The 24,504-nt window shown below is 41.9% G+C and overlaps 1 protein-coding gene across 3 annotated transcripts in view; it reads left to right on the top strand.

Moving 5' to 3' along the window:
- The window catches only part of STARD13 (StAR related lipid transfer domain containing 13), a 225,193-nt gene that overhangs the window by 114,795 nt on the left and 85,894 nt on the right, over positions 1 to 24,504 (top strand). Inside the window, exon 1 of one of the 3 annotated variants that reach the window (XM_069969911.1) lies at positions 12,642 to 12,987. The exons of the other annotated variants lie outside the window; for them this stretch is intronic. Coding sequence (XP_069826012.1) covers positions 12,819 to 12,987 — 169 coding nt within the window. The 5' untranslated portion in view covers positions 12,642 to 12,818. Of the gene's footprint in view, positions 1 to 12,641; positions 12,988 to 24,504 lie in introns of those variants that run through there. 3 annotated transcript variants of the gene reach the window in all.

The raw sequence follows: 24,504 nt of genomic DNA, 5'->3' as shown, positions 1-24,504 counted from the left end.
TGGGGTAAGACAGGCTTTTCAATTGGCTTCTTCTTTTACAAACAGTGCTGCCTCTGCATCATAGGTTGTTTTTGGTATTGCAGCTCAGCTGTATTGAAGTGAACGGGACTGGGCTGCAATACCAAATGCAAGCGTCGGACGCTGGGTGACACTGTTTTTTTTGGGGGGGTGGGGTGGGGTGGGGGGTGGCAGCATGTTTTGCAAATCCTAGATAACCCATTTAAAGGAAACCAATCAGCCCAATTAGGCTGATATGGTTCCCTGGAGCACTGTATACAGCTCGTGAGCAGCCTGCGACACATACCGGCCGTGGCTGCAGCAGAAGCTGTATACCTGAGAAAAAGAGGTTTTATTCCTGGGGCGCGTGGCAGGCAGAGGCAGCGAAGTAGTCATCTGAGCGGCTCCCCACTTGTGTCTAGTCATCGCTCTCTGCCAGTCAGCGTGCCCGGAGGGGATGATTGAGGGGCAGAGAGGCCCGTTACTGGCCTCTCTCCCTGTCAATCATCCCACCAAACATGGTTTCAAGTCAACCTGTGTCAAAAAGTTATACAGATTTATAAATTACTTCTGTTTAAAAATCTGAAGTCTTCCAGTACTTATCAGCTGCTGTATATCCTGCAGAAAGTGGTCTATTCTTTCCAGTCTGACACAGTGCTCTCTTCTGCCACCTCTGTCTGTGACAGAAACTGTCTAGAGCAGGAGAGGTTTTCCATGGGAATTGGCTACTTATCTGGACAGTTCCTGACGTGGACAGAGGTGTCAGCAGAGAGCACTGTGTTGGAATGGAAAGAATATACCACTTGCTGCAGGGCATACAGCAGCTGATAAGTACAGGAAGACTTGTGTTTTTAAAATAGAAGTAATCTACAAATCTGTATAACTTTCTGACACCAGTTGATTTTAAAACAAAGATATTACAAAGTACCACTTTAAGCTTTTCTCTTATAACTAATGTTGAGCGAAGTTGCCATTCTCCAACCCTGAACGCTGGGCATTTGACTCTCGGCGGATGGAGAAGTTGGATGTTGTCTTGGGGAGTCCGGGAAGACATGGATTTAACCATAGGCTGTATCTATGTTTTCCTGGCAGCCCTAGTTCGGCAAGTTCACTAGCTCAACATTACTTATCTCGGATCAGCACAGAGAAATGGGACGAACCTGGCAAGTTGCAATGTGAATTTATGTTATATTATGAGGAAATCTCATTTATCCATTGCTGAATAAAGTTATAAATAACATTTAGATGCCGAATTTAGAGATGAAATCAGGAAGTTAGAATTACACGTAAATCATAAATGAGTAAGCAACAATACTTATTTTATATATACATATATATAGAGAGAGAGAGAGAGAGAGAGAGAGAGAGAGAGAGAGAGAGAGAGAGAGAAAAAAACATTGTGAAACATCAAACTAAGGTCTGTGCCCTCCCACAGCTTCTCTCTCTATTCAGGATATAGTCACATGTACAGTGTTTGCTGGGAATTCGATGCCGTGTAAATCAGTGTCATTAAATGATTGAACACGGCATCAAATCCGCACCCTCAAATCTCAAGGGGCATTGGTTCCCTTAAAGGGATGAGTAGGGGTATTCATAGAACACGTGAGAGATAATGCCTGCCATATAGACACAAAAGCCATACTGTATATTGTTACATTATATAATGATGATATATCACTCGGCATTCTCGGATGTTACAGATATGTGACTTTCAGTGTCTTTGTGTTATTGTATCATGTTATTTTTTTCTATTGTTTTCTATTTTTTAGTTCTACTTCACCTTCAAAAATTACATTTATATTCCTCCCAAGCTTAAAGGGGTAGTGCACCAAAACATTTTTTCTTTCAAATCAACTGCTGCCATGAAGTGCCAGAGATTTGTAATTTACTTCTATTAAAAAATCTCAAGCCTTCCAGTACTTATCAGCTGCTGTATGCCCAACAGGAAGTTGTATTATTTCCAGTCTGGACAGCAGGAGAGGTTTTCTATGAGGATTTGCTCCTGTTTTGGACAGTTCCTGACATGGACAGAGGAGGCAACAGAGAGCACTGTGTCAGACAGGAAAGAAAACACCACTTCCTGCTGGACACACAGCAGCTGATAAGTACTGGAAGACTTGAGATTTTTAAATAGAAGTGAATTACAAATCTCTGGCACTTTATGGCACCAGTTGATTTGAAAGAAATTTTTTTTGGGTGGACTACCCCTTTAAGGGCCTTGACGGCTTGAGGGCCTCCAAGTAAAATACAATACAGTCACAGCAGTGCTCACAATGCAGGGCAAATTAACAGGTTTTAAGCCATTGTTAACCCCTTAAGGAGTACCTGTCATTAAAAATAGCTTTTGACATGTCATCAGAAATATGGGTATCAGTGCTGACACCCGCAGCAGTGAGCAGTCAGCAGTAAGACCCGCTGCCATGAATACCTACTGATCTGATCTGATGGTTTGTGAAAAGTTATTTTTAATGACAGGTACTCTATAAAACCAATTTTGTTTTTATTTTCCCCACCATCTTTTAAGAGCCATAAGGCTTTCATTTTTCCATCTAAAAAAGCCATATTAGGGTTTATTTTTTGCCAGACCATTGTAAGGTCAAAGGTTATATGATTACAACATTATCTTTCCAATTTGAATATTTTTTAAAATATCTTTTTGACTACTTTTTGAACTTTATGTATTTATTCTTCTGTGGGATGTGATGTGACCCAAGAAGGCCCCATTGATTTACGCTCCAGGAACATTACATTTTCCGCAGCTCTGACATTTCTGGGTGCAGCTTTAGCAAATATATTTACTTATTTTTTTGGTTATTTTTAAAATTTTAAAAATAGGAAAGGGGGGGGATTAAAATTTTCATTATGAAGAGAATTTCTTTTTCCATATTTTTAAAAACTTTTTAAATACCCTTTCGTTCCCCTAGAGAATTTGTATAAGCAAAAAATGCTTGTACAGTTCAATGCAATGCTATTGCATTGAATTGACTAATCTGTTAGTACAGATGACTTATGGAAACCTAGAGGAGCAGATCACTGATGGAAACCACAGGTGCCTGGGTAAGCCACAGAGGTAAAGGCCTCAAACTGCCTTGACAATGACCCCCTTAATTGCCAATGATGTGCAGAAGAACTGGGTATATGACGCTACATTATCATACTACATCATGGTGGGTTAAGGCGGCCAGCAGGAACCTGTCAGCAGCATGGTATAGAGCAGTAGCAGCAGATTGATATATATAGTTTTGCTGGAAAAACGTGAACATAGGTTATCTTTTATTAACTTAAAGTTTTAAGGCCCTATTACACATAGTGATTATCGTTTAAAAGATTCGCTACAATGATTGATCGCTAGTGAAAACTAGCGATTTTGTAACGATTCTGAGGTTATTACATTCACAGATTACTGTTACAAACGATCGCTTTTAAGTCGTTGTAGGGCCGCTAATCGTTCCTCAGGACAACCCACACAACATGTTTTATGGGCGAACGACTTAATACACGAACAGATATGGGAACGATTGGCAAACTACCAACGATAATTTTTCAACTTGTTGGAAGACAAAAATGAACGATTTTTTATTTGTCGTTTAATCGTTGGGTATTATTACACGGACAAATAATCGCTCATTTTCAAATCGCTCATTTTTTTAAAACGATAATCGCTCCGTGTAATAGGGGATTTACTGTCATTGAATTAACCTTTAACAAGTCATCAGACATAAAGCTTGCCCAACTCTCCCGAAAGTGTATGACAGACTGTGGGTGTAAATTACCTCATAGATTAGTGGAGCACTGTACATTGCAGAGATCATAGGGGTATAGTTTCCTGTGCACTGTCAGCATGCTATACTTTATGCTACACACATCTCGGTGGCCACAAAGAAACAAGACAGTAACATGACCTCAGTCTATTCCCAGAATATACTATTGTTTCCGAGTATAGAGATGCAAATCACTACATTGTGTTTGCTTTTCAGGCTAATAAAGTTATATGTTGCCTGTACACAATGGAAATAGTCATAATGTGGGCTGAGGCAATGTCCATGATAAAAGTGCCTATAAATGCATTTGCAGAATAGGGAGTATTCCAATGCATAGTACATAAGATGTGAGCCCACAGTGCAAACAGTGAGCATGGACATGTGCCATTTATTTTCTTACTCCATTCTCATGTGTTCCTACCTGCCATGACCCAAATGCCGGAAATGCTAGTATGCTTTAGTGGGATAGATGTTTCTTTCCAAACATTTTCCCCAAAGCTCACACATACAAAGGTATTACAGCCCACACTATGGAATTGGTGCCAAAATTCTGCTCAGAATGTCAATTTTTTGAGCAGAGAGGCATGGAGGCAGAGGCGCGTGCGAAGCCTCCCATTGAAAGAGATAGAAGGCGGGATTTGGGGTTCCAAACGGAATTTTGTCGCTAATTCCGTAGTGTGAACGGGCCCTTAGTCTATCATACCTTCCTTAGACTTGACTAATAGCTCTTGGGTGACCCCCAATATACATACTGTATCCATGGCTATTTGTGCTGATGGATCAGTTACATCTAATGTGTTTGTGCTCCTATAGACGACCATCAATCTATCAGGTTCAGGTATTATAGCCGCACAAAGTTGGCTACTTTCTAGAAAGAGTTGAGCTTTTTTGGTCATGTTATACAGTCCGCAGACACACATGATATAATTGCAATTGAGTCTTTGTGGAAAGCATTGCATAATAGGGAATAAAAAACATGGCCAGACCCTATTTATCAGAGTATCCTTTGCAGTTATCAGATGAATGGTGATGTCTCTCAGCTGTCCTCTCCGGAAATGGAAATTCTCTGGACTGATGATCTTACTGGAAATTGCATAGCAGAGTTTAATTCTGAACAATATATTCTGGATGCAGATAGCATTAGCTGTTCTCTTTTATTGTCACTGTCCTAGCACAGGTTGCCAGTAAGCTTTATGTTCTGTCTAATCTACCTCATACTGAGATGACAGTGTATCCAGCAATGCTGCCCATGGATGCAGTCGTTTTTGTTATCCAGTTAAAGGATAAGTCCAGCCCAAAGCTAAATTAAAGTGTGATATTGCAACATAAAAGTTATACAAATTCTCCATAGACTCTTATTACGGGAAATGCACATATAGGCCATGTTCACATGGTGTAAGAGACCGGCCGTTCTGTGACCTGGCCGGGTCATGGAGCAGCCGGTCTCTGAAAGGATCATCCCGGTTGGTACTGCAGGATCTTTCACGCCGCAGAGTTCTGATGCGGGCGCATCCGTGCGTGCCCGCTTCAGGACTCCCCACAGCACACTATGAAGCTTGCGGCCGCAACCGCTTACTTCATTGTGGGCACTGACATGTCAGTTCTTTGCGGCTCCTGGCCGGAGAGTATACTATGTGTATACGCTCCGGCCGGGATCTCATAGGCAGCAATAAACCGTATATTTTTGTAATGATTTTACGAAAATATACGTTGTATGAAAATAGCCTTAGGAGGAGATTTATCAAACATGGTGAAACTGGCTCAGTTGCCCCTAGCAACCAATCAGATTCCACCTTTCATTTTCCAAAGAGTCTGTGAGGAATGAAAGGTGGAATCTGATTGGTTGCTAGGGGCAACTGAGCCAGTTTCTTTTTTCACCATGTTTGATAAATCTCCCCCATAGTACATTTTTCTCTCCACTTACTACTGCATCAAGTCTTTAATTCCCTGAAAAAATGGTGATGTCACGACCCACTGACCCCCTGAGGTGTGGGCTGTGCTGTGCGGCTGCTGTGGTGTGTATGATCCCAGCAGCCTGCTTAACATCCTGATTTCTGGGGACCTCTCCCACCTGTACTGTGCCGTCAGCTGGATACCCCTCCAGAGTCGGACGGTCCACCGAGTGTGCACCACTCTGCCTCCTCTCCTCCTCCCACCTGCTGGAGTCTAGAGGGAGTCACGGCATCCTCCAGATGCGGTAATCAGGCTGCTTGGAGGTGTAGGGCTGCCCAAGACTGCTCTGCCGGAGCCAATATCCTGTTTGCATCCACACAGCAGCTGCCGCACAGCCCGCACCTCCGAGAGTTACAGCGCTGCAAGATGGGAGCGATGGAACAGGTCCCCAGAAATCAGGATGTTATGCTGCGTTTACACGGAACGATTATCGTTCGAATTTTCGCAATAACGATCGCATTTGAGCAATAATTGTTCCGTGTAAACGCAGCAAATAGTGATGAGCGAATAGTGAAATATTCAAATATTCATACGAATATGTCCTGAATATTCGATCGAATATTCGATCCCATTAAAGTCAATGGGAACAAGTATTTGATTATTGAAAGACATCTATTCGACCACTTGGAGGTAAAAAACGGAAGCTGGGGGATTTGAACGCGTAGCGAATATTTTTCGAATATTCAGCGAACTATTCGATAATATTCGATTGATCGAATACCTTACTATTCGATCGAATATCTATTCGATCGAACAGTATTCGCTCATCACTAACAGCAAACAATCAAGCGACAAACGAGAAATCGTTCATTTTGATCTTTCAACATGTTCTCAAATTGTTGTTTATCGTTCGCTAAAAATTTGCAGATCGCTTCGTGTAAACAGTCTTTCAAAGATTCACCCTATGTTAAAGATGGGCTTAAGCAATCTTAAAAATGATCGCAACAACGCTTTTTCATACTAATTTTCTAACTATTTATTCGTCTAAACGCTGATTGTTATAAAAACCAAATCGTTGCTTCAAAATCGTTAAACGATCGATTGGGCGAATTATCGCTCCGTGTAAACGTAGCATTAGGCAGGTTGCTGGGATTGCATACACTTCAGCAGCTGCTGTCACACAGCCCAGCCTGCACCTCAGGGCCTTATACAGTGTGTTGTGACATCACCATTTTATCCAGGAAGTAAAGATTTGATGCAGTATTAAGTGGTGGGGAAAAACCCTATATGTGCATTTCTCATAAGAAGTGTCTATTTAGAATTTGTATAACTTTTATGTTGCAATAACATACTTTAACTTAGCTTTGGGTCGGACTTTTCCTTTAAGCCATGTTCACACAGCATATAGGACCGGCCGTTCTGTGACCCGGCCGGGTCACGGAACGGCCGGTCTCTGCAAAGGCCGTTCAGCATCAGCGCATCAGCGCGCGCCCGCATCAGAACTCCTCAAAGCACACAATGAAGCAAGCGGCCGGAGCCGCTTGCTTCATTGTGTGAACTGACATGGTTTTCTACGGCCGCCATTGACTGAATGGCGGCCGCAGAAAACTGACATGTCAGTTTTTTTGCGGCGCCGCTTGGGATCCCATAGAGCAACATTAGGCCAGTCCACTCGTACAAAGTATTGCCGATGGCAACAACGGCCGTACATTTACGATGTGTGAACATAGCCTAGGGTTTGTTCACACGTATAGGATCTGCAGCAGATTTGAAGTCGCAGATTCAAAGCAAATAAAGTCTGGGCCATCAAATCTGCTGCAGATTCTGTACGTGTGAACACAAAAGGGAAATTATGGTGAAAACCAATGTGCTGCCTGTCAACAGTAGATTTCCATTATCCTATGGACTCTTCCTGCAATATCTAGGTGATATAGGGTTACTGTCTTACAGTCATTTCTCTATAGAGGATGTCTTTTCCCTCAGGCAATGATACTGTACAAATAGGAGGGTAATGGTTCCTTCCAGTCAGGTGTTTTGCAAACAATACACAAGGCAACTGTTATACTACAACTGCATAGTCCGCCCCAGCTCAGATGTATATGGTGGTATTATGTGGACATGGTATGGGAGACAATGCATGTCGGTATGGAATTGCTATGATTTTTATTATTATTAAGAGGGTTTTTGTGGTTCCTGCAATCCCATGTCCCCTCTGTATGTTTTTTGTATTTTAAAGTGGTATTCCCATCTGAGCATGTTATCCCCTATTCTAAGGATAACATGCTGCACAATGGGGAGATTGACTACCGAGACCTGGCTTTACCAATAGAGATGAGCGAACCTGCCGGATTCAGGCCAGAGTACCCCTTTAAGTCCTCTTAGTTGTGAGGTGTTGCTTCCATGGATTTGTTTTTTCAGCACATCCCAGATGATCAATCGAAGCCAAGCCAACACAGTGAACTCTTTGTCATGTGCCTCAAACCATTCTTGAACAATGTTTGCAGTGTGGCAGGGCATTTTCCTGCTGAAGGAGGGCACTGCTATTAGGAAATGCCACTGCCATAAAGGAGAAGTGCAGGAACTTGGTCTGTACAATGTTTACACAGGAAGTACTTGTCAATGGAAACATCCACACAAATGCGCAGAACCAAGGTTTAAGAGGACATCAATGTACTCTCACAGGTTGCAGGTGTGATCTGTATGAAGTCTGTGAGAGCGAATGGCGGAGGGGGAGATTATAGCTCTCTCTCTCCATCACTCCACCTCACATCCACATAATATGGCATAGTGTAATTCCACCTGTCCAGGGATCCTGTCCCTGCAGCTGGGGCAGCAGTTGCTCTCAACTATGGAGTGGGTACAGAATGGTGCTATTACTAATATTATATGGGAGCACTATTACAGTATGGGAGCAAAAAGGGCATCATATTATGGATACACTGTTATTATATGGGCACAGGGGGCATTATTACCATATCGGGTTACAGGGGCAGTATTACTGTATGGTGACACAGGAGGCAGTGTTACTGTATGGTGGTACATGGGGCAGTATTACTGTATGATGACACAGGAGGCATTATTACTGTATTGTGGTACTTGGGGCAGTATTACTGTATGGTGACACGGGAGGCATTATTACTGTATGGTGACACAGGAGGCATTATTACTGTATTGTGGTACTTGGGGCAGTATTACTGTATGGTGACACAGGAGGCATTATTACTGTATTGTGGTACTTGGGGCAGTATTACTGTATGGTGACACGGGAGGCATTATTACTGTATTGTGGTACTTGGGGCAGTATTACTGTATGGTGACACAGGAGGCATTATTAGTGTATGGTGACACAGGAGGCATTATTACTGTATTGTGGTACTTGGGGCAGTGTTACTGTATGGTGACACAGGAGGCATTATTAGTGTATGGTGACACAGGAGGCATTATTACTGTATTGTGGTACTTGGGGCAGTGTTACTGTATGGTGACACAGGAGGTATTATTACTGTATGGTGACACAGGAGGCATTATTATGTATGGTGACACAGGAGGAATTATTAGTGTATGGTGACACAGGAGGCATTATTACTGTATGGTGACACAGGAGGAATTATTAGTGTATGGTGACACAGGAGGCATTATTACTGTATTGTGGTACTTGGGGCAGTATTACTGTATGGTGACACAGGAGGCATTATTACTGTATGGTGACACAGGAGGCATTATTAGTGTATGGTGGTACATGGGGCAGTATTCCTGTATGGTGGCACAGGAGGCATTATTACTGTATTGTGACACAGGAGGCATTATTACTGTATTGTGACACAGGAGGCATTATTACTGTATGGTGACACAGGAGGCATTATTACTGTATGGTGACACAGGAGGCATTATTACTGTATGGTGACACAGGAGGTATTATTACTGTATGGTGACACAGGAGGCATTATTACTGTATTGTGACACAGGAGGCATTATTATGTATGGTGACACAGGAGGCATTATTAGTGTATGGTGACACAGGAGGCATTATTACTGTATTGTGGTACTTGGGGCAGTATTACTGTATGGTGACACAGGAGGCATTATTACTGTATGGTGACACAGGAGGCATTATTAGTGTATGGTGGTACATGGGGCAGTATTCCTGTATGGTGGCACAGGAGGCATTATTACTGTATTGTGACACAGGAGGCATTATTACTGTATTGTGACACAGGAGGCATTATTACTGTATTGTGACACAGGAGGCATTATTACTGTATGGTGACACAGGAGGCATTATTACTGTATGATGGTACATGGGGCAGTATTACTGTATGATGACGCAGGAGGCATTATTACTGTATGGTGGTAAATGGGGCAGTATTACTGTATGATAACGCAGGAGGCAGTATTACTGTATGGTGGTAAATGGGGCAGTATTACTGTATGGTGACACAGGAGGCATTATTACTGTATGGTGGCACAGGAGGCATTATTACTGTATTGTGACACAGGAGGCATTATTATGTATGGTGACACAGGAGGCATTATTAGTGTATGGTGACACAGGAGGCATTATTACTGTATTGTGGTACTTGGGGCAGTATTACTGTATGGTGACACAGGAGGCATTATTACTGTATGGTGACACAGGAGGCATTATTAGTGTATGGTGGTACATGGGGCAGTATTCCTGTATGGTGGCACAGGAGGCATTATTACTGTATTGTGACACAGGAGGCATTATTACTGTATTGTGACACAGGAGGCATTATTACTGTATGGTGACACAGGAGGCATTATTACTGTATGGTGACACAGGAGGCATTATTACTGTATGGTGACACAGGAGGCATTATTACTGTATGATGGTACATGGGGCAGTATTACTGTATGATGACGCAGGAGGCATTATTACTGTATGGTGGTAAATGGGGCAGTATTACTGTATGATAACGCAGGAGGCATTATTACTGTATGGTGGTACATGGGGCAGTATTACTGTATGGTGACACAGGAGGCATTATTACTGTATGGTGGCACAGGAGGCATTATTACTGTATGGTGGTACATGGGGCAGTATTACTGTATGGTGACACAGGAGGCATTATTACTGTATGGTGACACAGGAGGCATTATTACTGTATGGTGATACAGGAGGCATTATTACTGTATGGTGGTACATGGGGCAGTATTACTGTATGGTGACACAGGAGGCATTATTACTGTATGGTGGCACAGGAGGCATTATTACCATATGGGGTACAGAGGGCATTATGAACTATAGTGGCACATGGGGGACGATGACTGTAACCAATTGACTAACAATAATTATGTATATTATTTAATTTGAACAGAATGGGGCCTGTCAACTTCCAGTTTTTTCTATGTTCAGCCCATATACCCAGCTGACATTGGGACCCCTGGACTAAACAAATTTGCCTTTGTTCCTTATTCAAATACATGCATCTTGGATGCCCATAACCTTGTTGCCACATTGTTAATTATCCTTCTTTTTAACCGCTGCATAACAAGAACACAAGACCTACCATATTGGAGATCAGATGACCTGACCTAGTTCTCTAGTCTGTACAGTTTGACTTATGTCAGTCCCTCATGTCGTTACATGTTGCCGTTCTTCCTGTTTCCAACGTATGATTTTTCACATTCTGCCTATACACCCCATTCTTTGATGGGCTCCATTGATACATTCAATGTTATTCAGGAAACATGTCAGTGGTTATAACATTATAACTGATCTCTATATACCATAGATTAGTGCATACTTCATATATCGCAAATCAAACACTATACCAAATACAGTGGTACCTTGGTTTAAGAGCGTTTTGGTTTAAGAGCTCACAGTTTTTCAAAATTGTGACTTGGTTTAAAAGCATTGTTTTGGTTTAAGAGCTCCCTGTACTGGGTGGGAGGGGGAGTGGGGGAGGGGCATGGTCTGCATAGCGGGGTCTGCAGCACCTTCCAAATCATAGTAGATCCACTTCAGGCTGCGGCTCACATCAGAGGACAGGACTGTGTGTGTGTGGGGGGGTAATCCCTTCATAGCTGTAACCCCTCTCTCCCCAGACAGAGAGTGCTGCATGTATGTGCCCATATCTGCCCTGCTCATTCCTTCATACTCCCTGCAGTCTCTGTCCGCCCTTGTGTTTCCCATCCTCTCCATTACTGTACAGTAACTTATAATATCACATTCTGCTGTTTCTGAATGTTTGTTTTATTTGTTTTACATCTTATTCCGAATAATAAATCATTATTTTAGGGGTGTGGAACCAATTGTCTGCATTTCTATGATTTCTTGTTGGAAAATTTGCTTTGGTTGAAGAGTGGATTTGGACTACAAGCACGGTCGCGGAACGAATTATACTCGTAATCCAAGGCACCACTGTATATATGACGCTATATAATTATACATATACATGTCTGATACATTGTCCTTACAATTTGACATAGTTTACAGGATTTTAAGCTTCTCTGGTTACTAGTTATATCATAGATAAGAAATCTAAGACTGGAATAAACTATTTCTGTTTCAATAGTTTTTATTAAACACATTTTTCAAACATTTTAAACATAGGGATCCCACAATCCGGGCATAATTTCTATCCGTCAGTTTATAATCAGAGCATATACCTATGTATCTGTGCTCTGTGCCATTCCCATATTCCCTGGAAGCCATCCACACATTATGTGGAATGTAACAGCCTCAGATCCGCAGTATTCTAGGACAGTCAGATAGAGAATGGAAATGCAAAGCTGCTGCTTCCAGGAAGGGGAATGCTATTCAGAGGGGATTCTTCTACGAATACGTTTATTACACTTGTAGCCTCCTCACAAATGCTCAATGCTTAGTCAGCCTTGAGGTATGTCATTAGAACTTGTGCATTTGTGAAGATTAAACATGCCTGACAGGACTTCAGCACTTGTGTACTTTTACATCACTGGCCGCCTCCCATTGGCCACCAAGAGTCACGTGAACTCCTTGGAATCCTGAATTGTAGCTACTGGCACTCCTCATGTACTTGACGACTTTCCCTTTCCAGCTTCTTTGCCTGATCCAGTTAGATTATAATAACAGGAATTTAAGAATCTAGGAGGAAAAAGAAAAAAAAAAGGGAAAAAGTTGTTGCCGGAATAAGAGAAAGACTTCTATTTGTTTCACGAGCCATGATGTGGGGACAGGATCCAGTTTCCCCAGCAGCAGGCTGTAAGCGTCTAAGCTCTGTGTCACCTGAAAGTCAAGAGTACTATGTGTGCTTTGAGAAGAGGAGGAGGTCTCCCTATAGGATGAGCAGGCTGCTAGCAAGGCAACAACTCCTGGCCAAAATTCAACGAGGTGAGTTGTATGATGGCGCCATCCTCTCCGCTTCATTGACAAATATTTGTTTGTCATAATCCCGTTTTCATCGCCTCCTTATTATGATATGTACGTCGTACTTTCCCAGCTTGTCATTCAGCTACACCCAATAACCGCAACTATTGAATAGTAAATTTATCATTTCTGTATTAGAAGCTGAAGAAAAATTTAGGCTCGTATCCAGTATTAGGGTAAAGAGTAAATTTTTCAAAATCAATTTTCTTAGCTAAATAACATTGATTGTATTGATTTTTTTATTTTATTGTATTTACTTTTATTTATTTTTGAATTTGTCTTTTTTTTTATTTTTGAATGTGTCAGTTTTTTTATTTTTCAATTTGTCCGTTTATTTATTTTTGAATTTGTCAGTTGCCATTTTTGTTTATTTGTTATTTTTATAAAGAAAATGTAAATCATAAAAACAAACACATATCAGTCCTGGACCTATAGGTGTTGTTTACATGTATTAGTATAAAACACTTTGGGGGTATTCCAAACAAGAGTAGTCATGCAGGTGTATATACAGAACAAAAACTTTATATGTTTTTTTCTGTACTTAGAGCATTCTTAGGTTGCTTGGGATGCTCCTGTTATTATGATGTCATAATGTTCTTTTTGTTCTGTCAGTCGTCACTGTTAGAAATTCCCCTCTCATTGTTGACACATCAAGTTTAGCAGGTTAAATGGTCTTAATGTATGCAGGTACGTGTAACGTGTACTAATGATGATGAGATACGTGATATCCCAGAAACCTGTCAGCAAGTAAGTACAATGAGCTTCATTATTAACCTACAGGAAAGGGAGGTGGTTTTCTCCTTGGGATTATGTAAGATATTGCAAAATAAAAAAGAAACAATTTTGCATTGTATTTTCTTGAGAACCTAGACTCTGTTCACACCAATAACAATCTTCAATTTTCTAATATATTGCAGAAAAATGTTACCCCTTCCGGGAACTTTTACGACTATGTCAATCCCAATGTAAAGCATTACTATTGTAGTCTTTTAAGGACCCCCCACCCCACCCTCAGGTTCCAAGGAACAGAGTTTCACTGCTTAGAAGGTTTGGCCATAGACAATATATTTTTACCACAGTTTCCATAAGATTGTTAACCTAGTGTCTGTGGGAGCTGTCAGACGAGGGCTCTATGTTTCTCCTGGCCGATCTTTCTGCTTCCCATAGCTATAGGCGCCTCATGAAATAAAAGCCTCAGCTGATTGGACTGAACATTTTATTCAACAAGTAAAGGGTGAAGCATTCTGTGGAATAGTGTGACCCTGGACTAGTGCATCTTAAACGTTCCTGAATTATCACATTTTACATGTTCTTACAAACCTTTATTGATAATCCAGTCAGGCAGGTTAACAATCTTAAAGCGAATGTTCCACGTCATAAATTAAAATTTTTTTAAATTTTTTTAACTACCTTGTCTGCGGCGCAGTCCATTTTTCCAAACTCCGCTTGGTTCCTGCACTGGGCGCCAGTTTCTTCATGGGCACCAGCCCACTCAATGCACTGGAAGCAGACCCGGGCCCCCAGTGTAACGATATCCCTTTATTAGGACCAAGACTGGCCGCGTCACCGAGGGGAGGGGATATCGTTACACTGGGGGTATCTGGCCCGCCTCCAATGCATAGAGCCAGCTGGTGCACATGAAGAAACCGACACGAAGCATGGGAACCGAGCGGCGTTTGGAAAAATGGACTGCGTCTCCGGGATTTGACAGGGTAGTTAAGAAAAGAAAAGTGGTACATTCGCTTAAAAGGTTTGTATCATCAGAAAATGACCGCCTTTAAACAAAGATTTTATGGTAATTTTTTTTATATTTTACTATCTAGATTATAACATAATCCTCAAATTTTGAAGTTTTCAGTCTGGCCACTAAGCCTAATAATAAGGTGACACTTTCTGTTCTGTAGAGAAAACTCCTCTTCCTCTGATGGTCACTGACAGGATTACAGGAAAAGCTGACACCACTGTATAGGTAACACAGGGTCTATCGCCATTCACAACATGGTCAGAGTTTATCTCCTTCCCCTTTCCTGCACAATGACCTCTGCTAAGGTCACAGACCATGCCTAGAAAACTATCCAGTCTGTTTTTTTCTGTGGCCTTGGGGCATGCTGTAAAGCATCTCTCTAAATGCTGTTAAAAATAGCTCATGCTATATGGCTGCCATCATAATAATGTAAAATAAATTAAATGAATAGGTATCAGTATCTTTCTGATCAATAAAAAAAAATCTTGTTGATATATTCACGTTAATGGGTGTGAAGTGCCACATTGGATTGAATGTTTTATTCAGAGGTCACCTCTAATTCATCTTTACTTAAGATAAGATGTGACGCTGACCTTTTGGTTGTTTGTAGAATATCTGATTGCTCTTTTGTTATTCTTAGTCCATTACATTTCCTATAGGAAGCAGGAAAGTGTGAGGAACCTGTGAATCCACTTCATTCATGGGTCTCCTATCATACACATATAAATATCACATATAGTTGTCACAATGAGGCTAGCCAATAAAAAACAATAATTTCTTCAATTTTTTCTACATCCAGTCCTTTTAATGTCATAATATTAGGATCAGCCATCCCAAACCACTACTGCCTGAGAAAGCTTGACTTCACCTTGTATCTCACTGAGGACATGCCTCAACAATCACTCCTCTTTCAAAGTCACCAGCCTATATCTCCATGTATACACAACTAAACACAACCAGGTACCCTGCATTCAGCTTTTCCCACACCTGTGTGGTGAAACCCCTAGCTTTGCAGAGATGTACAGATTTTTTTAACTCTTGATGATCTGAGTTAATGGTGGATTTTTTTTCATTGCAACTTCTGTCTAATCAGGTCATGTTGCGTTAAAGGGGTACTCCGGTGAATTTTTTTAACTTTCAGATTAACTGGTGTCAGAAAGTTATATACATTTGTAATTTACTTCTATTTAAAAATCTCAAGTCTTCCAGTACTTATCAGCTGCTGTATGTCCTGCAGGAAGTGGTGTATTCTTTCCAGTCTGACACAGTGCTCTCTGCTGCCACTTCTGTCTGTGACAAGAATACACGACCTCCTGCAAGACATACAGCAGCTGATAAGTACTGGAAGATTTGAGATTTTTAAATAGAAATAAATTACAAATATATATATATATATATATATATATTGACACCAGTTGATTTGAAAAAAAAACAAACATTACACTGGAGTACCGCTTTAACCTCTTGAGGACGTATTACGTAAGGATACGTCATCCGTCCGCAAGAGAAGTTCAGAGGGGGGCCACGCCGCGACCCCGCTCTGAACTGCCGCGATCCTGACTGCTATCTGCAGCACAGGACCGCGGCTATTAGCGGGAGCAGGCAATTGCCACTCCCGCTAATTAAGACCGTTAGATGCAGCTGTCAAACATGACAGCTGCATCAAACAGTCTTCTATGCGGCATTCCCTGGGGTATAGTTGCGGGAACCCCCCTCCGCGATGCGATCGCAGAGGGGGGATCCCTTCATCTTTCCGGGCCAGGCCTCAGCGACGTAATGACGCTGATCCCGTCTCGGTATTCTATTGCATTGGTCTGCAGCGGGCCAAAGCAATAGAGCACCGATCTCATGGATCGGTGCTGTGTTACACAGCTACACTGATCTCTATGAGAGATTAGTGTAGTTGTATTAGAAGTCCCCAGGGGGACTTCTAATTACTGTGGAAGTGTTATAAAAATAAGTGTTTTCATTAATAAATAAAAACCCTCCCCTAATAAAAGTCTGAATCACCCCCCTTTTCCCATGTTATAAATAAAAATAAATAAACATGTTTGGTATTGCCGTGTACATAATCGTGCAAACTATTAATTTATCCCCATTTAGCCCCATAGACAATAGGATAAAAGTGTTATAAGCATGGTAAGGGTGGGTTCACACTGAGGAATTCTCACAGATGAATTCCCCGGAATTCCGTCGGCTGTACGCGCGCATGGCCGCGATCCACAAATACCATTCTATGGGCCGGCAGAATGCGGAATCAGCCGGCCCATAGAATGGTGTCGATGGAGCCGGCGGAAAGGCACGCGGCTGTGCACACATACAGCCGACGGAATTCCACGGAATTTATCGGCGAGAATGCCTCAGTGTGAACCCACCCTAATAGAGCAATTTTAAGGAATGTTTATTTTCTGTAAAAGGTTTTATTTTTTTTTAAAGCCATCAAATAATATAAAAGTTATGCAAGTTGCATATCGTTTTAATCGTACCTTAGGAACATGTATAACATGTCAGTTTTTCCATAGGACGAACGGTGTAAAAACTAAGCCCCCCCCCCCCCCAAAGAAAAAGATTTTTTTTTTCAATTTCACTGCGCATATAATTTTTTTCAGGTTTCGCAGCATATTTTATGCAAAAAGTAAGTCTGCAATTGCAAAGTACAATTAATGACGCAAAAAATAAGGGCTCATATGGGTCTGTAGGTGAAAAAAATGAAATGTAAGTGCTATGGCCTTTTAAACACAAGGAGGAAAAAACTAAACCCCAAAAACGAAAATTGGCTCCGTCTTTAAGAGGTTAATATATGTTGCACAAAATCAGAAAACATGGCTACATTTCCTCCCCCTATGTCTATTATTACAGCTCAGCACTATTCACATCTATAGAGCTGAACTTCCATATCATCCACAACCTATGGACAGGTATAGTGCTGTTTTTGAAAAAAACAAACAAAAAAAAAACGCCATGTTTTACTAATCCTGGGCAACTCCTCTAATGCAATAAGTTACACTCCATGAGTCAAAGTCTATGTATCCTGGGATGTGCCTTACCCTGTGGGCATTGTAGCCCCTGCTGTGCTATGTCCATTCTACAACCTGAGAGAGGGGGAAGTAACAACTGCTCTCAGCATATTCAGGGTTGTCACCTTTCAACTCCATTCAATTATTGGTCTTAACAGCTAAGTAGAATACACACTGAATAGTAATGTATTATTTTATTAAGCATCTAGTGAACCAAAAAACATTAAGTTGAATGTTTGTTCCAAGCAATATGGACTGTTTTTAAAGGATGCTGAACTATTTGTGAAGTGCTGGCATATGGGACTTGTTAGTAATTTATTACACCTTGCACTCGTGTGAACAAGTAGACGTGCATAGAGTATATAGTTACAAGTAAAGAAGCGAGTTCCTCTCAGTTAAGGTTATATATAACATAGAGCAGTGTTCTTCGACCCATTGCTCTTCAGTTGTTACAAAACTACAATTCCCAACAGCCAGAAAGTCACTGGTTGGGTAGCGTGGGGTACTTATGGGGTATTTAGAGGCATGGTCTCAGTGAAAACCTACTCATGGCACTTCTTCTATATGGCCAAAGTGAATTAGAAAACATTAGGGGTAAGAAAGGTGCCTGATCTATTATAGATGCAGTCGCTAAGGAGGTCCCCCATTTCTAATTGTTTTGGCCTTCTCCATTTAAAGCGGTTGACCACTTTATAGTAAAATAGTTTACAGTGTACAGTATTAGTAAGTGTATTCACATTGCTTACTTACAGCAGTTCCCTGTGTACCTCATAGAACTAAAATCAGATTCCCCTCCTCCAGGCTGTGCTGTCCTGCTCAGTGGTGATTCTGTCCATAGGATGGCCGACATGGAGGAGCATGTGACCATTCCCTGCCCCCCAGTGTCCAACACTGAACCTGTATATGCCTAAGGTGGACACTGGGGGTTGAGGCATTGTCACATGCTCCTCCATGTCGGCCATCTTATGGACAGAATCACCAAAGAGCAGGGCAGCACAGCCTGGAGGAGGGGAGCCTGATTTTAGCTCTATGAGGTACACAGGGAGCTGCTGTCAGTATATACAGTGAGTACACTTACTAATACTGTACACTGAGCAATTTTATTATAAAGTGGCCAACCCCTTTAAGTTGCTGCTTCTTGTTTATAAGTTATGTTTTATTTATAGATAGTTATCAGGCTTAAAAAATACCATATGAGGAGCGCTGTCACGTTCATACTCATGACTTATTGCCTTTGCTGCGCTTGTATCCCCCTGAATAAATGGGTTTTGCAAAATTCCCTTTCATGTTAGGACAACTTGTATTTTAGTTGCACTACTCATTTAATTGAGCCAGCGGCCATTGACCTATGTGTCGGTTACAAGTCTTTGTCACTGGAACAAAAGTTTCATCCCTGGAAGCAGTAACCAAATGCAAGAGGCACTCCTGGAATGTGGAGCTCTTCTTCCCCGAAGGAAGAGTCGCTTTTGTGGTCAGGCAGATCCCTATCTGTATGTGCAATATAGCTGAAACCCAGTAGCCTGCAGGCATGAAGTAAGCTCAAAACAAACAAGAGCCTCTATTAGAGGTGACCTAATGGTTGGTGAGCTGGAACTAACAAAATTATACATTACAATGGGTGGATTAAGATGGGTGTCACCTATGTGTTAACTTAAATGCATTGTAATAAACAAAAAATGTTGACATTTCAAAAGTTTTCATCCTTCAGGGTGAGTGTATTCAGACTGTGACCGATCAGGAGAATGAGCCAGATGAGGCCCATAGACTCACATTATGATGCCAGCCACGTCGCATAACATAGAGCTGAGATTGAATGCGCTGCGTGTGGACTTCAAACGATTCGTTCCCCTGATCGGTCATGAGCTAAACACTCCGAACTCGATCAATCAAAATGTCTGACATATCTCTCTGACATGTCAAAAGTTGTTTAACATGACAGGTACCCTTTAGGACCCGTTCACAATACGGATTCGGCACAGAGATTCCGCTCAGAACGCCCGCGGACTCCGCGCCGAATCCCTCCTGCTACGTCTTTCAATGGGAGGCCTTGAGTGCCTCCACTCTCCGCCCCTTTCTACTTAAAGAATTGACATATCAATTCTTTGAGCGGAGAGGCATGGAGAGCAGAGGCGCACGAGACCTTCCATTGTTGAAACATAGCAAGAGGGATTCTGCGTGGCGTCTGCAGGTGGGGGTTCCGAGTGGAATCTGTGCGCTGAATCCGTAGTGTGAACGGGCCCTTAGACATGTATTGGCCAATCCTACAATTTTCAGCTAGACCTGCAGACCATTTAATGTGTATGGAGGCCTCTCAACTCTCGAGAAGGATTGTGCATGTTGGATTTCAATTGCCTGATCCTGTTGTTACATAAAGAAGCATGGGTCATTTTACCATACAGTGTATGCCTCCTGGTATTACTTTCATGATCCCTGAACCACAAGTCATCGGGTAGTCCCAGGTGACTTCTACCTGCCATGTCAGCCTCTATTGTCTCCTGCCTTGATCAATCAAGGCTGGTGGGGAGAACCCAACAGGGACCACCCCAATGACTTATGGTTGATGACAGCTTTGAGGTAAAGAAATTGGTAATGGCTCAAATAATCTGCAGTATAGCTGCATGCTCCCTTCACCCTACAGCTCAGCTGCAGCTCCATTCACTGCTGGTCATTTGGTCTGGGCAGAACCTATATGACCAGCAGGCACATCGGTGCAGCGAAGCTGAGTTTGAGCTGAGGTGGTTGGACCAGGCCTCTACATTTTAAAGGGGTTATCCAGCGAAAATCTTTTTCTTTCGAATCAACTGGGTTCAGAAAGTTATATAGATTTGTAATTTACTTCTATTTAAAAATCTCCAGTCTTCCAGTACTTACCAGCTTCTGTATGTCCTGAAGGAAATGTTGTTTTCTTTTAAAGGGGTTATCCAGCGCTACAAAAACATGGCCACTTTTCCCCCTACTGTTATCTCCAATTCAGGTGCAGTTTGCAATTAAGCTCCATTTACTTCAATGGAACTGAGTTTCAAAACCCCACCCAATCTGGAGACAACAGTAGGGGGAAAGTGGCCATGTTTTTGTAGCGCTGGATAACCCTTTTAATTCTGACACAGTGCTCTCTGCTGCCACCTCTGTCCGAGACAGGAACTGTCTAGAGCAGCAGCAAATGCCCATAGAAAACCTCTCCTGCTCTGGACAGTTCCTGTCTAGGACAGAGGTGGCAGCAGAGAGCACTGTGTCAGACTGAAAAGAAAACATCTCCTGCAGGATATATAGCAACTGATAAGTATGGGAAGACTTGAGATTTTTAAATAGAAGTAAATTACAAATGTGTAGAATTTTCTAAAACCAGTTGATTTGGATAACCCCTTTAACTTTTTTGAACATCTTTTTGGTCATCTTTGTGGTGCTCTAGCGTAGGGTTTATAGTGTGACAATCCAGGGAATGGTAATATACATAAGCTGACACCAGTATTATTAATGTTAATGCCAGGTTGGGGTCCATTATAGATTTCCATTAGGATCCTGGAGCTTCATCTTATATTTTCAGACACGGTGCTTTACTAGAAAAATAGTTAATAAGGCTCCAGCCTGAAGCCTTGCTATAAAAGCCACCATTGTTTATGTCCTTGTTAGAAAAATGGAAAATGTTGTGCTCATCAGATAACCTTGGCCGTCTGTAAACTGAACTCTTTTAGCCTTATAATTGTTCCAAAATATTGTTAACATAAATGTCCACCCACGGGATACACATTAGGTTTGCTAGCAAAATATTAGCTCTGAGTATTTATCTACATGGTAGATGACGGACAGCTGAGTCATTTATCTGAGCCAGATTGGTTGCTATGGATGCACTCCTTAACAACTAAGCAGTTGTCAGGCAGGGGCTCCCTAGTTACCAGTCCGTATCAGACTGAAATAGTTCTGAGCTGAGGACTAGATAACCTGTATAACCCGGGTTTAGTTCTAACATTGTAAAAAGTTAAAACTCGAACCTCAGGCGGTTAGTTTCATCTGAACCTGCTGAAAAAGTATCGGCCACAAAGGAAGGAGAAGGCAGAAGAATCACATGACCTCAGGGTAGCCAATGATGCCTTTGGTGTTAACAGATAACAGCTTTGGAAGGAGTTATGAGAAGATCTCTGTGAGGGACAGTGATCAATGAACACAGACAGGAATAAGGCCACATAAACACAATGGGGGAGATTTATCAAACATGGTGTAAAGTGAAACTGGCTCAGTCGCCCCTAGCAACCAATCAGATTCCACCTTTCATTCCTCACAGACTCTTTGGAAAATGAAAGGTGGAATCTGATTGGTTGCTAGGGGCAACTGAGCCAGTTTCACTTTACACCATGTTTGATAAATCTCCCCCAATAGCTGTAAACTAAAGCAGCACTCCAGAGAGTGTTCTGCGTCATTTATGTGAGTGCAAAATCTATTTTTATTGCAAGTTAAAGTAGTATCCCCATCTGAAGAATGTATACCCTATATAAAGGAAATAACAGGCTGACAAGGGGTCTGACCACTAGCAATCTTGGGAAAGGGGACCCCAGTCTTACATTAAAACAGAGCTGCGGGTCATGCTTGCATGCCATCACTCCATTCATACCTCTTTGGGATTACCCCTTTAAGAGTGACGTTTGTTTTTTTGTGGTACACTATGTAACACCACTGGGTCCCATTTCATTCGGGTTCCCCTCCTGCTTTCTGCAGTCGTGTTCCCGTCTGCTCCTATCCTGTATACAGTTCTGGTCCTGGGGCTGCTCGTCCTTATGCCTTCTGGTTTCTTCTTCGTCCTTCTGATCCCTGCTTCAATGGTGCCTCTGCCCACTATAGTATGCATATGGCCAACTGCTCTGGATTTATAGAGGTAGCTTACCTCCATCTGCTACTGTCATTTCCCAATACAGTGCCAGCTGTACCTATATAAACTAGTTCCACCTGTCCCTTCTTGAGTGTTGTTGCATTTCAGCACACAAAGCGAAGGTGTCTATCTACTGCTTCAGCTGAATTCTCATGTATCCTGACCAGTGCATTTGCTTGGGATTACAATTCTGCCTGACCCTCGTGTGTACTGCCTGCCTCTCCTCTTGCTGACTCTCTGAAGCCGCCTGCCTGACTACGAGACTTGTCTCATCCCTGGTACTGCGCAGACTCTTCTGCTGTTGGCCCAGCTTGCTGATCACGTATACATGACCCGTTCCTTGGTGCCTTGCACTTACTCAGGTTTTTGGGAACCTGCTGCTCACACCCTCTAGCTGCAGAAGTCCAGCTTCCACACCCTGGAATGGGATGAACGGTGAAGACCTAGAAGGCAGTTAGACTCCGCTTTCTGGTGTGGCTAAAGCCAAAATGGTTCAGTAGCTCAGCGGGTCCACACGTGCTGTCTGTTACACACTAATCGTTGGGAAAAGGCAGTAACATAAGAAAAAATGTATCACTTTTACACACATTCTAGGATGCCAACCCTGTTCCCAAAATGGGATACTTTTTTGACAGCCTATAAAAAGCCATTGCTTCTTTACTTTCCAGGCTCAAAAGCTGTACATTTGTCTCTCTTCATCTTAGTCTATTGGCATTATGGAAACAGCCAAAGAGTAGGTAGCTGCCATGTCTGATAATCAGAAGTCAGGGGACCCCATTCTCTTGGTCAGGGTCGCCACCCATCCAACATTTATGCATCAGATACAAATATAACTAACTCCCACCATCCCTGGACAGCTCCTTGTACTTATTAGGTCCCTAAGTCACTTTCATCACATAAGATCTGTAATTGTGGATTGTATAGTATCCAATGATTTCAATGGACCTTTTTGCACTTGTAATTTTACTGATTTCTAAAAGGGTCACGAAAAAATATGGATCACCTATTTCTAATGAACAAGTCCGCACAATTGTGGATGGTTATGGATGTGTGAATGTGGCCTTAGGCTCTCCAAGCATGATGAGAGATATAGTTCTGCAACAGCTGGAGAGCCACAGGTTTGGGAACACTGGTCCAGAGAATGTATCAGAGATACATGTGAATTATTCAGGACTTTTAGTTTGTTGTGCTTGGCCGTCTCTGTGAAAATTAGATACGTCTGTTAAGGGGAGGTCAGGAATCGGTGATGTATGAAGGATGCCAGCTGGGTATGAAGGAAGGAAAGCTTAGGTAATTGCAATGTTTGTAAATAGAATTGCCTTGGTAGCAAATTGCAAATAATTTTGTTACAGTGTAACATAAAAAAGGCAGGAAGAAATGTGTACAATATTACCTATAATAATACCTGGCAGCAGGCCCGTAGTGCAAAAGACATATACACTTCATACAGAACAGATATCATAAAGCAAAGAGGCAGGAAGCCTTATATCATTTATTGATACCAGCAGATAACCTACTGTACAGTATATATATATATATATATATATATATATATATATATATATATATAATATAACTAGTGAGGACAAACTGCATCACACATGCTTTATATATAGGAACTCAATGGGCATTAAAGGGGTAGTGCGGCGCTAAAAAAAAGTATTCACAGAATAACACACATTACAAAGTTATGCAACTTTGGGCTATGTTCACACTACGTAAGTTTCCGGCCGTAGCGCGTTCCGTGAATAAGAGGCCGGAGACTTACGTAGTTTGTGTATAATGGAAAGTATACGAAGTACGGCTGCACAGTTCACACTACGTACGAACTTACGCCCGTATCGTACGAGGCGGCGTAA

Source organism: Dendropsophus ebraccatus, chromosome 5, assembly GCF_027789765.1.
Source record: "Dendropsophus ebraccatus isolate aDenEbr1 chromosome 5, aDenEbr1.pat, whole genome shotgun sequence".
In the NCBI taxonomy this organism is placed as follows: Eukaryota; Metazoa; Chordata; class Amphibia; order Anura; family Hylidae; genus Dendropsophus; species Dendropsophus ebraccatus.
Note: the sequence above shows the minus strand (reverse complement) of the source record. Positions and strands in the feature narration are given on the sequence as shown.